This window comes from Scyliorhinus torazame, chromosome 16 (assembly GCF_047496885.1).
Source record: "Scyliorhinus torazame isolate Kashiwa2021f chromosome 16, sScyTor2.1, whole genome shotgun sequence".
In the NCBI taxonomy this organism is placed as follows: Eukaryota; Metazoa; Chordata; class Chondrichthyes; order Carcharhiniformes; family Scyliorhinidae; genus Scyliorhinus; species Scyliorhinus torazame.
In genome coordinates, this window is record NC_092722.1 from 55,591,467 (window position 1) to 55,606,666 (window position 15,200).

Consider the following 15,200-nt stretch of genomic DNA (forward strand, 5'->3'; position numbering starts at 1 on the left):
CAGTTACGGGGAAAATGTGTAAATTCCACACAGTTATCCAAAGCCGGGTCCCTGGTGCGGTGAGACAGCAGTGCTAATCACTGTGCCAACGTGCCGCTGTCACCGTGTGTCACAGTGGCTCACTGGAAACATGACTTTCACAAGTCCAAAGCCATAATCAGCTCCTCCTCAGCAACAATACATCATAGATCATAGAATTTACAGTGCAGAAGGAGGCCATTCGGCCCATCGAGTCTGCACCGGCTCTTGGAAAGAGCACCCTACCCAAGGTCAACACCTCCACCCTATCCCCGTAACACTGTAACCCCACCCAACACTAAGGGCAATTTTTGGACACTAAGGGCAATTTAGCATGGCCAATCCACCTAACCTGCACATCTTTGGACTGTGGGAGGAAACCGGAGCACCCGGAGGAAACCCACGCACACACGGGGAGGATGTGCAGACTCCGCACAGACAGTGACCCAAGCCGGAATTGAACCTGGGACCCTGGAGCTGTGAAGCAATTGTGCTATCCACAAGGCTGCCGTGCTGCCCACATGTGTGTCCAGTATGCAACAAATCTTTTTGTGCTCAAATTAGTATGATTAGCTATCTTCAAACACATCACACCTGAGACTTAACACAAAGAATTTGAGTTGATGTTATGGCCATCTTCGATAACAAAAAACAAATACATAAGAACGCGATTCCCTGGCCATGCTGCACTCAAGCGAGAGCATAACGCAATCGGAGAATCTCGGGAGAGCCCTATTCCGCGCCTCGCGGGATTCACCCAAGTCCCGTGAGGTATCGGGTTGGAACTCCGCCCAAAAGCGCTCCCGGAAGTAGGTCTTAAACCTACTTAATACCCACGCATACGGGATATATGGCCTCCCTCGATTCTCCGCCCTCCCTCGGGAGCCTTCAGTGGGGTCCTGGAAGGGGGGGGGGTGCTGTAAGGTGGCCTGGGGGAGGGCCTGAAGAGGGAAGGTCCCTCAGGGACCCTATAGCGCGATGTCCTTATTTGGGCGGTGACATTGCCCATAGGTGGAGTGTGGGGATCCACAAACATACTTAGAGATCGGGCACACTTTCAAAATGGCGGGCAGATCTCTTGAGTTTAGCTTCCCAGTGCTGAAAAAAATTCTATTTGTGGGTAAACCGGTGAGACCTCCCCAGGGTCCAAAAGAGTAACTGAGTGTCATTAAATAGCGGTGGGGAACTTGCTGGCAAAGCTGGCGGGAAATTCCCTGAAAAACCCGCCACAAGAAATGTTTTGAGAGAATCGCGCCCAAACTGTCAACTATAAAATGGAGCAGTGTCAGGCTTCAGAGCAATGCAAATTAGAATGAACAGTGTTAATAAATGCAAATGGCCATGGAGTGGGCCAGAACAGATTTTGCCAGATCAATGATTCTTGGTATCCTTAGGAACCTGCTGCAGCTGGCTCCAAGATTAAATCAGAATTTTTTATTTTTTGAAAATCTTTTTATTGGCTTTTCTCATATTTATAAACAGTTGTTACTTATATACATTGCATTTTTCTTGCCCGTGCTAATTTGCTTTATTTTACAGAGAGGTTTGTTTTGTCCTTCATTTGACTAACTGTACATACATTTTGCTGCCCTCTGGATCGGTCTATGATATCCCCCCTGCCTCCTCCCCTCTCCCACATTGGTTTCAGCACCTTTCCTCTTCTCTTGTGGTTCCCCCAATTTCTCCCCCCGCCGTCCCCCCCCCCCCCCGTCCCCCCCCTCCCCCTCCCCCTCCTCGGGCTTCGCAGTCCTTTGGTTCTTCATCTTTTGTTTTCCTAGCTTACTCCTCGTTGCTGGCCTCGAACAGGTTTTGGAACAGGCCAACGAACTGCCCCCAAGTATCCAGGAGGCCTTCCTCTGACCCTCGGACGGCGTACTTAATCTTCTCCAGGTGGAGAAATTCCGAGAGGTCAGCGAGCCAGTCTGCAGCTTTGGGTGGTGCTGCTGATCGCCAGCCGAGCAGGATTCTCCGGCGTGCGATTAGGGAAGCGAAAGCAAGGGCATTAACCCCCTTCCCCATGTTTAGCTCTGTCCGTATATTTTCCCACATCAGGTTCGCTAGTAGTGTGCTTTCTGGGGCCCCGCGGTACCCTACTGTCTCTTTGCGGAGGAAGTGCTTTATTTGGAGGTGTCTCAATTCCTGTTCTTTTGCTAGTTTCCACTTCCTCGTCGGTTCGTCCAGCGTCGCCAGTCTGCGCCCTACGTAGAAGTCCCCGACCATCAGTGTGCCCCCGGCCCGCCTCCATCTTTTGAAGGTGGTATCTAGCATGGCTGGGGGGAATCTGTGATTGCCGCAGATGGGGGCCATAGGGGATATTCTGGTTATCCCGAAGTGCTGTCTCAACTGGGTCCACATTATCAGCGTGGCCGCTAGCACTGGGCTCGTTGTGTACCTTGTTGAGGAGGATGGGAGTGCTGCTGTGGCCAGGGCCCGGAGGGTTGTTCCTTTACAGGATACCTCCTCCATTTGTACCCAATCTGTGTCGGGTTCTTGTACCCTTCCCCTCACTTTTTCTGCCGTTGTTGCCCAGTGGTAGTATTGTAGGTTAGGTAGAGCCAGGCCCCCTCTGACTTGCCCTCTTTGCAGTGTCGGTTTGGGAATTCTCGGGTTCTTGCCCCCCCACACAAACGCCATGATTAGCCTGTCTATGTTTTGGAAAAAGGCCTTGGGGATGAAGATCGGGATGGATCTAAACAGGAAGAGGAACCTTGGCAGTACGTTCATCTTGATTGTCTGCACTCTCCCCGCCAGGGAGAGTGGGAGTGAGCCCCACCGTTGAAGGTCTCTTCTTACTTCCTCCACCAAGCTGGTCAGGTTCCACTTGTGGATCTGTGTCCAGTCTCTGGCTATTTGGATCCCCAGGTAACGGAATCTGTTCTGGGCCGTTTTGAACGGGAGCCCCTTCAGCTCTGTTCCTCCCCCTTTTGGGTTCACTGGGAATGTCTCGCTTTTGCCCAGGTTAAGTTTGTAGCCCAAGAAGGTTCCAAACTCTTTCAGTATTTGCAGTATTGCCTTCAGTCCCTCCTGTGGCTTTGAGACATAGAGGAGCAGGTCATCTGCACAGAGTGAGACTCTGTGCTCTCTGTCTCCTCTCCGGATTCCCTTCCAGCTTTTTGCGTCCTGCAGGGCTATCGCCAGGGGTTCGATCGCTAGCGCGAACAAGAGTGGGGACAGGGGGCAGCCCCGTCTTGTTCCTCTCTGTAGCTGGGAGTATTTAGAGCTGGTGGTTTTAGTTCGGACGCTCGCTTTCGGAGCGTTGTACAGGAGCCTCAGCCAGGCGGTGAATCCCGCACCTAGCCCAAACTGTTCCAGTACATCGAGGAGGTAGCTCCATTCGACTCTGTCGAAGGCCTTTTCTGCATCCAGGGAGACAATCACCTCTGGTGTTCTCTCCCCAGGGGAGGTCATTATCACATTCAGCAGCCGCCTGATGTTCGCTGTGAGCTGCCTACCCTTGACAAAGCCCGTTTGGTCCTCTGCGACCACCTCTGGTACACAGCCCTCCAGCCTTTTGGCCAGGACCTTTGCGAGTATTTTTGCATTCACGTTCAGAAGTGAAATGGGTCTGTGTGATCCACATTCCCACACCTTTTAAAAAAAAATTCTCCGGCTCCTCTCGCACACTTATATCTCCCACGTGCCTCAGCTTATCGTCGGTCCGGTCCCTTGCAGCTTTTTTTTTCTCCCTGCTCGTACCTTCGGGTGAGCGCCGCGTGGGTTCTTTCTTTTTTTATATGCATAAACAAAAAAACAAGAATAAAAATACTCCCGGAACTAAACAAAGAAAAAAAAAACCTGAAAGTTTAATCCTTTAGCAGGAGCTGCCCCGTGCATGTCTTCCCCCTACAGAGCACTCCCGGAAGTCACTCGATTAAATCAGAATTGACTCCGATCCACTACTTCCAAGGGATTCGTAACTGGCTACTGTGGTGATATGGTGCACATGCAAAAAGGTAGTAAAGGTTAGCAGAAGGTTTACTAGATATATATATATATATATAATTATTATGGTCACTAAAGCAAATTCTTACAAGCTGAGTTAACAAATGCAGTCACACTGCCACGGGCAGGAGTCAGAGGAAATCAGAGTCATTCCTGCAGAAAGAGAGATGGAATCACGGCTAGAGTGGCACCCATTGTCACTGATGCAGCTACCTCAGAATGGCACTGGCAATGGTACTGAGGTAGATTGCAGAATCACAGAACAACAAAATTGTTACAGTACGGAAAACCACATTTGGTCCATCTTTCTGCACCAGCTCACTTAGTGACATTACTCTACTTTCTGCCTGCAACTCTGAACAATATTGCTCTTCAGATAACAATTTAATTCCCTTTTGAATCCTTCAATTGGACCTTCCTCGCCACTGTCAGGCAGCGCATTTCAGACCTTAATCACTCGCTGATGAAAACATTTTCCCTCATGTCATTTTTGCTTCTTTCACTAATTACTCTCATTATCAATCCTTACACAAGTGGCAACAGTTTCTCCCTATCTACTCTGTTCACACCCTTTATGACTTTGAATACCTCAATCAATCAGCCTTCTTTGCTCCAAGGAACAGTCTTAACTTCTCCAATCTATCCTGTCAATCTTTTCTGCATCTTCTCATTTGCCTTCACATTGTTCCGAAAGTGCAGTGCCCAGAACTGTACGAAAACTCCAGCTGAGGCTCAACTAGTGTCTTATACAAGTTCAACATAAGGGCCGGGATTCTCCCCTATCCGGCGGGGCGGGGGAATCCGGCGTAATGGAGTGGTGGGAACCACTCCGGCGTAGGGCCGCCCCAAAGGTGCGGAGAGGAGCCAAGCCCTCACCTTGAGGGGCTAGGCCCACGCTGGAGTGATTTCCGCCCCACCGGCTGGCGGGAAAGGCCTTTGTCGCCACGCCAGCCGGCGCCGAAAGGACTTCGCCGGGCGACGCATGCGCGGGAGTGTCAGCAGACGCTCACGGCATCCCCGCGCATGCGGAGTGGAGGGGTCGCTTCCGCCTCCGCCATAATGGAGACAATGGCGAAGGCGGAAGAAAAAGAATGCCCCCACGGCACAGGCACGCCCACCGATCGGTGGGCCCCGATCGCAGGCCAGGCCACCGTGAGGCACCCCCCGGGGCCAGATCGCCCCCCCCCCCAAGGACTCCGGAGCCCGCCCACGCCGTCTGCCCCTGCCGGTAAGGTAGGTGGTTCAATCCACGCCGGCTGCCGAGGGTTGACAGCGGCGGGACTTCGGCCCATCGCGGGCCGGAGAATTGCTGGGGGGAGCCGCCGACCGGCGCGATTCCTGCCCCCGCCGATTCTCTGGTGGCGGAGAATTCGGGACACGGCGGGGGCGAGATTCTCGCCAGTCCCCAGCGATTCTCTGACCCGGCGGGGGGTCGGAGAATCGCGCCCAAGCTTTTTGCTCTTGTACTCTCTGCCCCTAGTATTGTATGCTTTATTAACTGCACTCTCAATTTGTCCTGCCAGCTTCATTGACTTAAGCACATACACACATTGGTCCTTCTGCTCCTGCACCCCATTTAGAATTGTGCCCTTTTATTTTATATTGTCTCCTCATGTACTTGCTACCAAAATGAATCACTTCATATTTCTCCGCATTGAACTTCATCTGCTTCCTTTCGACTCATTCCACCAACTTGTGTATGTCCTTCTGAAGCTCTGCTCATGGCTCACAATGCTTGCAAGTTTAATATCGTCCGCAAACCTTGAAATTGTGCTTGCACACCAAGGTCTAGGTCATTAATATATATCAGGAAAAGCAAGGATCCCAACACTGTCTCCACTACAAATCTTTATTCAGCCCGAAAAACAACCTTTAACCACTACTCTCTGTTTCCAGTCACGCAATTCCATATCCATGTTTCTACTGTCGCTTCCATGAGCTATAGCTTTGCTCACAAGTCTATTGTGTGGCACCATCAAATACCTTTTGGAAGTCCATGTACCCAACATCAACGGCATTGCCCTTATCAACCCTCCCTGGGTTATCTCTTCAAACAAACTTCAACAGGTTAGTTGAACATGATTTTCCTTTCAGAAATCTATGCTGGCTTTCCTTAATTAACCCTACTGGTCCATGTGAGTATTAATTTTGTCTCAAATCATTGTTTTGAGAAGTTTCCCACCACCAAAGTTCAACTCGGCCTGCAGCTGCAGGCTTGATCTTTACAGTCTATATGTAGCATTCACAATTTCCAGTTCTCTAGCACCACCCCTAGTCTAAGGAACACTGATCACGTCCTTTTTGTTTGACCAGTGCCTGGAATGGGGATATGGAAGAGAAAGGCAGCAAGATACACCCTGGGTTATGGCTACAGAGTAGCTACCTATACAAACCTTCTTCCATTGATTGTGCATTCATCAATCCAGAGTTATACAATGGATTGGCTTTGCACACTGAGATCAACCGCAATAGAACCTGGAACATGCATCTTTGGCTGCATGCGCAATGCTCCACCTCTGGGAATTAATTTCCAATGTTATAAGAGACCTGTGCTAAAATCCATTCTCTCATGCCGACCGAGCCACTGGTCACTTTTAAATTGCAACTTTCAACTTGGCCGAGTAAAATTTCAAACTTTAACGGGTCATGGCTTCAATTTGCTTGTCTGAACTTGGAAGACAGACCTAGACCCAGCTCACAGCTCCACTGCTGATTTTGTATCCATGGTCACCATTGCTAGTACAAATGCACTCTTAAAACAAGGAACTCTCTGCCGTCGCCGCCCAGTGGTAAAGTTGTAGGTTTGGGAGGGCAAGCCCCCCCCCCTGGATTTTGTTTTTTGTAAGACCTTCTTTGGGATCCTAGCATTCCTCCCCCACCCATACGAACGCCATGATTAGTTTGTCTAGTGCTTTGAAAAAGGCCTTGGGGATGTAGATCGGGATGGATCTGAATAGGAAGAGGTACCAGAAGACGGGAGGGCCGCAGAAGCGGAAGTGCGCAGAAGCGGAACGAGGCGACAACGGCAGCGAACTTCCTCTGGGAGAAGCAAGGGACAACAACACCACAAACAGATGCCTACTTATGTGTGTAAATAATTTTGCTAAGTGTACAGAGCTGCTGCTGTTGAGCGGGGGCATAATACCGTCCAATGGCTTCTCAGGGAAAATTAAAACGTCAGCAGCAGCAGCGACCCGTAGGGGAGTGGGGGTGAGTGCTCCGTTGGGAGGGCGGGGGACGACTGAGGCACGTGGGGTCACGTCTAGTCAATTGCTATTGTATATTCTCTTTTTGCACTATGTTAATGTTCACTCTATTTTGCTGTGTTAGGATTATTACTATTTATTATGAAAAACTTTGCAAAACTTGAATTAAAAAATATATATTTTTTTAAAAACAAGGAACTCTCACCAGAACTGCAAAAAAAGCTAAGTTGATTGATCATGGTTATTTTAGACCTCAAAGCAAACAGAACACTTGGTTCAATATTCTGAGCTATTCATTTGTGTCAGAGCCTCCTGTGTAGTATAAAATTAGGAAAATAATATTTGGATCAAATGGTGTCATTTTAGGTCATTTAAGTCGGAACAGTCCCGTTTTATGCTAGTAAGAACTGAATCTACAAAAATCCATTTACAACAAGGGGACTGAAATGGTAAAGTCACCCTAGTCTCAGATGTCCATAGGCTGCCTTCCGCTTTGAGGGGGGAGAGCTGACGGGTGGTGATTTAACACTTCAGGCGAGGTGCAAGGTTGAAAAGGCGGGACCTTCTTGAATAACCTCAGCCGGTACAGGAATTTAACCCACGCTGTTGGCCTCACTCTGCATTACGAATCAGCTTTCCAGCCAACTGAGGTAAACCATCTTCCACTGGTGTTTGTTTGCGTTTTCAAACATGGTAAGATTCACATCTCAGCTCAGCTTGGGCAGGGGCCAATTGAGGTTCAGAGAGATAACTTTCAAAAAGGTAAGCCTTTCGTCACAAAATATTCTGTAATCAACATATATGCCACATCTGCATTCAAACATATGGTACAGAAACAAAAGAAGGCCCTTCGGCCCCTCGAACCTGTTCCACCAAAACCTTGTTCTTGGTTTTTTTGTAACAGTTTCAGCTTTGTCTGCGGTTCCTGTTGGGAATGCTCTATAATGGGGTATCTACAGTCACTGCTGACAGCTCTCCCACATCACATCCAAATGGTCATCATCACCAATTTTTTCCCTTAACTTGGAGTGAAATAGAAAATAGAAAACAATGTTTTATAGAATGTCAAAATATGAGAGCTGCAATCAGATATAAAAAACTAAATTTTCCACAGTAGATTGATCAATATTCAAACAAATATAGTTAAGATGTCTTAATTAAATCACCAATAGAATCGGAACATCCTCCATAACTGAGTGGGGAAGGAAATATTCACTAATGAATATACAGTAAGAGGTATGTCAAAGCTTTTTGTCTTACACTCAACAGGACACTTTGCAAGAATACCAGTAGAAGGGGAAAATAACAATGCATTGAAAAGGGAATTGGTTGGCAACTGGATTCTGGGTTGGTAGATACGTTGCCATGGAGAATGCCTCAGTTGATGCTGACTGACAAATAACTGCCACGCATTGTTTGAAATTTAAACCAAACAGCTTGACCCTGATTGGCCCTGGGGAAATCTCCCATATCGGTTAAAACCTAGATAAATATAGCCAAATAGCAGTTACATGGTTGTTTGAATAAACCACTGTTGGAATTGGGTCACTTGAATGTTGCAGTCAAAGTAAATTCAAGATTTGCTGACTCACCTTTCCATCTGCTCCTGTGGAGCTAGAGAATACATACTCCAGGTGGAAAACTATGCCATACATTTGGTGCTTTACCAATTCCTTCAGCTGGATACGGCTCCTGAGGACTAGAGACTGCTTTGGCAAACTGCAGTGAAACAAGAAACACAAGGGCCATTTTTGGTAAAGGGAGCTTGCCATCATTCGCAGCCACAAGTAACTTGTAGTCTAGACTGAGTTAAATAATCCCCTTCTGCTTGGCCAACATATGCCCCCATTTCAGATCTTGCACATAAGCTGTGTTGTACCATAAACAGAGATACTTCCATAACAAAAATAACATTCTATCATTTGATCCTCTTCTCAAGACACATTCTCAAGAAAATGTTCCTTTCCTGATTAGACATAGAACTGCAAATCATTTTCTTTTATGTGCTTATAAGAGACAAAATTAGAAAAAATGTATTTACTATTGAACCTTAGTTCGACTCAATACAGAACGATTACATGGAATTTTAATGAATCTTCCTATAATAATTCCTTTATGTCTGCGCAAGGATAAATACGCTGTCTATTCTTAGTCCCTTGACATGTGATTCTCTACAAAACAATCAGAAATAATTAATTTTGTCCTACAGTGGTGTGGCGTGATTCTCAGTTGGATATTTCGGGTTCATTATATTTATGCCTGAATGTCAAAACAATTATCAGAAGTGGTCCAGGAGCAACAAGTAGGTGTAGAGCGTGATTCGCAACCAGCAATGCATGACCCTAGGTATTGCACTCTGGATCACTGGACAGCACTCGGGGGATTTCTGGATGCATGTTCTCCCCTCGGCTGGTAAGCCTTTAATGTTCTGCTTCCTTAAAACATTTAACAAGTATTTAAAAAGAAAAATGGAGGTAGGCAGAATGTGTTGAGGCCCACGATCAGGTCAGCCATGAGGGGCTGAATTGCCTACTCTGTTCCTAACTCTTATGTTAATATTTAAAGAAATACTCTGAAGCAAATTTCTGAAGTGCTCAGAAGGTCCACTGACCACTTAAGCACCTTTTAAACCTAGCTTAGCGCTGCATTGGAGTTACAGAAACATAGACAATAGGAGCAAGAGGCGGCCATTCATCCCTTCGATCCTACTTCACCATCCATTATTTTCATGGCTGATAATCCAACTCAGTAACTTGTTTCTGCTTTCCCCCTATATCCTTTGATCTATAGCCACCTGGATTGGCCAATTCCCGATGTAAAATGGAGAACAGCAAAGGCTGAAGGGAAATTCAGCCAACGCAGGCAGAAACTAGCAGGTGCAAGTTACTGTGTATTAGACTCTGCAAAAGCCCAGACAGCATCGATACCAGCAACCATCTGCACAATAATGTAGCGGCCATCTACATACTAATGAGCGATCCCCGGGAACAATCGAAACATTTAAGATAAACAAGGCCAAACCAGACTCCTCGGCGCCAGCCAGAGCCAACACAAAAGAGGTTAACGGACACCTAAAGACCGCTCCAGTATTGGAGAAATCGAACCAAGCGATTGGAACAAAGTCCAATCACTTGAAACCAGGTACGGGGTCCGCCCCGAAAGGCGGGAAGCCCCTGGGGACTATAAAGTGAAGCCCCCAAGTTCAAATCGTCCTTCTTGACTGGGTCACTCAGCATCGCGAACCAACCCTTGACAGTGACCTGTCCAGCTGCCGCCAAAGAAAGTAAGTCTCAAGTCAACACTCGCTACGAGATAGGCGCTCCTAGCTACCAGTCTATACCAGCTTTTGAATCCCGCAGACTCAGAACCCGAACGAAAGGCCATTTGTTCCCCTGACCTGGTGGGCCAGTCCGAAGCTAAGTATTGGCCTGTTAGTTGTAGAAATAGCTTAGAAAGTAGAGTTTATGCATGAGTAGATTTGACTGTGTGTAAATAAATGTGCTTTGGTGTGAATCTTACTAATTGGTGTACTGAGTTATTTTTAAAAAAATATATATTTATTAAAGTTTTTTAACACAATTTTTCTCCCTTACAAATGATAACCCCCCCCCCCCCCCCCCCCCCCCCCCCCCTCGTAACAAAAAAAAACAAGAAATCGAGCAGAGCAAGATATATACATGGCAAAATGATATATTTACACAGCTTTGTACACTGGCCCTTACCTGTACGTGCCAGTTTCCCCAACCCTTCATGTTATCTCTTGCTCATCCATCCTCCCAGGCAGTCCTCCCTTTTCCCCCCACCCCTCCCAGGACGTCGCCCTCCCCCCCCGCCAAGGTTCCTGCTGCTGCTGACCGACCTTCCTCTAACGCTCCGCGAGATAGTCTAGGAACGGTTGCCACCGCCTGTAGAACCCCCGCGCAGACCCTCTCAAGGCGAACTTAATCCTCTCCAACTTTATGAACCCAGCCATATCATTTATCCAGGCCTCCAGGCTGGGGGGCTTCGCCTCCTTCCACATTAGCAAGATCCTTCACCGGGCTACTAGGGACGCAAAGGCCAGAATGCCGGCCTCTTTCGCCTCCTGCACTCCCGGTTCGTCCACTACTCCAAATATTGCTAGCCCCCAGCTTGGCTTGACCCAAACTTTCACCACCTGAGATATTGCACCCGCCACTCCTCTCCAGAACCCCTCCAGTGCCGGGCATGACCAAAACATATGGACATGGTTCGCCGGGCTCCCTGAGCACCTTCCACATCTGTCCTCTACCCCAAAGAACCTACTCAACCTCGCCCCCGTCAGGTGCGCTCTGTGGACCACCTTAAATTGTATCATGCTGAACCTGGCACACGAGGAGGAGGAATTAACCCTACCTAGGGCATCAGCCCACAGACCTTCCTCGATCTCCTCCCCCAGCTCCTCCTCCCATTTACCCTTCAACTCTTCTACCAGCGCTTCCCCCTCTTCTTTCAACTCCTGGTGTATTTCCGACACCTTGCCCTCCCCGACCCATACACCCGAGATCACCCTATCTTGAACTTCTTGTGCCGGGAGCAACGGGAATTCCCTCACCTGTCGCCTCACAAAAGCCCTCACCTGCATATATCTAAAGGCATTTCCCGGGGGTAACTCAAACTTCTCCTCCAGTGCCCCTAGGCTCGCAAACGTCCCATCGATGAACAGGTCCCCCATTCTTCCAATCCCCGCCCGATGCCAGCTCTGGAACCCCCCGTCCATCTTCCCCGGGACAAACCGGTGGTTACCCCTGATCGGGGACCACACCGATGCTCCCATTGCACCCCGGTGCCGTCTCCACTGGCCCCAGTTCCTTAGCGTTGCCGCCACCACCGGGCTCGTGGTATACTTTGTCGGCGAGAGTGGCAGCGGTGCCGTCACCAACGCCCCCAGGCTCGTTCCTTTACAGGACGCCATCTCCATCCTCTTCCATGCCGCCCCCTCTCCCTCCATAACCCACTTGCGGATCATCGCCACATTTGCTGCCCAGTAGTAGCTCCCCAGGTTTGGCAGCGCCAACCCTCCTCGGTCCCTACTGCGTTCCAGGAACCCTCTCCTTACTCTCGGAGTCTTATTCGCCCACACAAACCCCATAATACTCCTACCTACTCTCTTAAAAAAGGCCTTAGTGATCACGATGGGAAGGCACTGAAACACAAACAGAAACCTCGGAAGGACCACCATTTTGACCGACTGCACTCTACCCGCCAGCGAGAGCGGTAACATGTCCCATCTTTTGAAATCCTCCTCCATTTGCTCCACCAACCTCATCAGATTCAGTTTATGTAGGGTTCCCCAACTCCTGGCTATCTGGATCCCCAGATACCGAAAGCTCCCCTCCGCCCTCCTCAGCGGTAGGTCCCCTATCCCTCTTTCTTGGTCCCCCGCCTGTAATACAAAGAGCTCACTCTTCCCTACATTGAGCTTATAGCCCGAAAACTCCCCAAACTCCCTTAGAGTCTGCATGATCTCCACCATCCCCTCCATTGGATTTGCCACGTACAGCAACAGGTCATCCGCATATAGCGACAGCCGATGCTCTTCTCCCCCTCGGACCACCCCCCTCCATTTATTAGACTCCCTCAATGACATGGCCAATGGCTCGATCGCCAATGCGAACAACAGGGGGGACAGGGGGCACCCCTGCCTCGTCCCTCGGTACAGTCGAAAGTACTCCGACCTCCGCCGGTTCGTCACTATACTCGCCATCGGGGCTCTGTAAAGGAGCTTAACCCAATTGATAAACACTACCCCAAACCCAAACCTACGCAGCACCTCCCAGAGGTACTCCCACTCTACTCGGTCAAAGGCCTTCTCCGCGTCCATAGCTGCCACTATCTTCGCCTCTCCCTCCTCCGATGGCATCATTATCACATTTAAGAGCTGCCGCACATTGGTGTTTAGTTGCCGGCCCTTTACAAATCCCGTCTGGTCCTCGTGGATTACCCCCGGGACACAGTCCTCGATCCTCGTGTCCAGCACTTTTGCCAGCAACTTTGCATCCACATTGAGGAGCGAGATCGGCCTGTACGATCCACATTGCAGTGGGTCCTTGTCCCGCTTTAGGATCAAAGAAATTGTCGCTTCCGACATTGTCGGGGGCAGGGTCCCCTCCTCTCTTACCTCATTAAAGGTCCGCACCAGTAGCGGGGCCAACAGGTCTGCGTACTTCCTGTAGAACTCCACTGGGAATCCGTCCGGTCCCGGGGCCTTCCCCGCCTGCATGCTCCCCAAACCCTTGCTCAGCTCCTCCAACCCAATTGGTGCCCCCAAACCAGCCACCTCTTGCTCCTCCATCCTCGGGAATCTCAGCTGATCTAGGAATCGTCTCATCCCCCCTTCCCCCGCTGGGGGCTGGGATCTGTACAGCTCTTCATAAAAGGCCTTAAATACCTCGTTTATTTTCGTCGCACTCCAAACCGTGGCTCCCCTTCCATCTTTGACTCCCCCTATTTCCCTCGCTGCCATCCTCTTACGGAGCTGGTGTGCCAGCATCCGACTAGCCTTTTCCCCATACTCGTAGGTCGCCCCCTGCGCTTTCCTCCACTGTGCCTCCGCCTTCGCTGTGGTCAACAGGTCAAACGCCGTCTGGAGCCGTCGTCTTTCCCCAAGTAATCTTTCCTCCGGGGCCTCTGCGTATCTCCTGTCCACTCTCAAAATCTCCCCCACTAACCTCTCCCTTTCCATACCCTCTGTCTTCTCCCTGTGAGCCCTAATGGAAATTAGCTCGATGTACTGAGTTATTGATCATTACTTGAACTTGAACCTCCTGGCGGTATCATAAAGATACCTGGCGACTCTCGAGCAAAGGTTATAAAACAGAGCCAATTGAACCAACCAAAAGTTAGCAACAGATCCCTTTGTCCCCAAGAGCTAAATTGAACTCCTTCTTGTAAACATACAGGGCATGATCAACCGGCCTCGCTGTGCCTGAAAAGCAGTGCAACACATACATATATGTATGTGCATATACCTGCTGAGATTGTCCAGTATTTTTTGTTTTTGTTTCAGATTTCAGCATCTGCAGTCATTTGAATTTTTCATCGTATATGTGTACAGTAAGATCAGCATTTTATAAGACAGGTATATTCCAGGTTTTCTTTAAAGTTCTGCACAGCTGCACAAGTAAATTACAGAAAGAAAATAAACTTCCCAACATCAGTGGAACACAGGCAACAGTGCATGGCGTAGAAATATATAAATCAATCTAACCCCACTCGGTGGGTGTTCCACTGAAACAGATTGCTTATTACGTACTTTGTTCTAAAGTGTATTTTTTTTGTTAAATTGAATTATCTGTCCAAGGTAGGTTTTCTGACATTTATTTAGTTACTGGGGTCTGCCACTCAATGTCTTGTCTAAATCCGCCCGGCATTCCAACGATCAAATGGAATCCATACCGGATTATTTAGCAGCGAATTGTTATTGAACTTCTGCCTTTTGTTTAATATTTGCCCTTATGAGGGACCGCAAATTTTACCACCCCAACTAATCCGAATTTGTTACAATGAAAAACAAATGAATTTTCAGACCACCTACAGTCCAGACTGACTTCATCACTTCATACAGTCCAGAAATTAAACATGGGGTCTTCTAGTTTGCAGAGCTTCGTGCCCTGCTGACTGGAACTTTTAACCTTCACAAATCTTGGCACCTTGGCGAAGAAAATTGGAGACTTCTTAAGAGTTTTGAACATGTAACTGGACATCAAAATCTGAGCAGCACAGTAAGAGATGATATACCGACACGACAAGAAATGCAGCACCTTCTCAAGGACAATTAGGGATGGGCAATAAATGCTGGCCTAGCCAGCAATGGCAACATCCTATTGATGAGCAAAACAAAGCTCAAAGAAATGAAATGAAATGAAAATCACTTAGTCTCACACCTCGGTGAGTGTCCAGACAGCGCAAAATTCGTAGGAGCAAGGGAAGTGCATGTCATTGGTGCCTTCTGTAAATTTGTTCAAGATCTATCAGATTTCTAGAAAGGATTAAAAAAATAACTAGAAAATCAGA

At 48.5% G+C, this 15,200-nt stretch overlaps 1 protein-coding gene across 5 annotated transcripts in view; it reads right to left on the reverse strand.

Annotated features, from left to right (window-relative positions):
• nphp4 (nephronophthisis 4) overlaps positions 1-15,200 on the reverse strand; it is a 770,918-nt gene that overhangs the window by 438,726 nt on the left and 316,992 nt on the right. For all 5 annotated transcript variants that reach the window (XM_072478481.1, XM_072478484.1, XM_072478483.1 and 2 more), the window contains exon 8: positions 8,759-8,885. In XM_072478481.1, the coding sequence (XP_072334582.1) occupies positions 8,759-8,885 (127 nt within the window). The remainder of the gene's footprint in view (positions 1-8,758; positions 8,886-15,200) is intronic.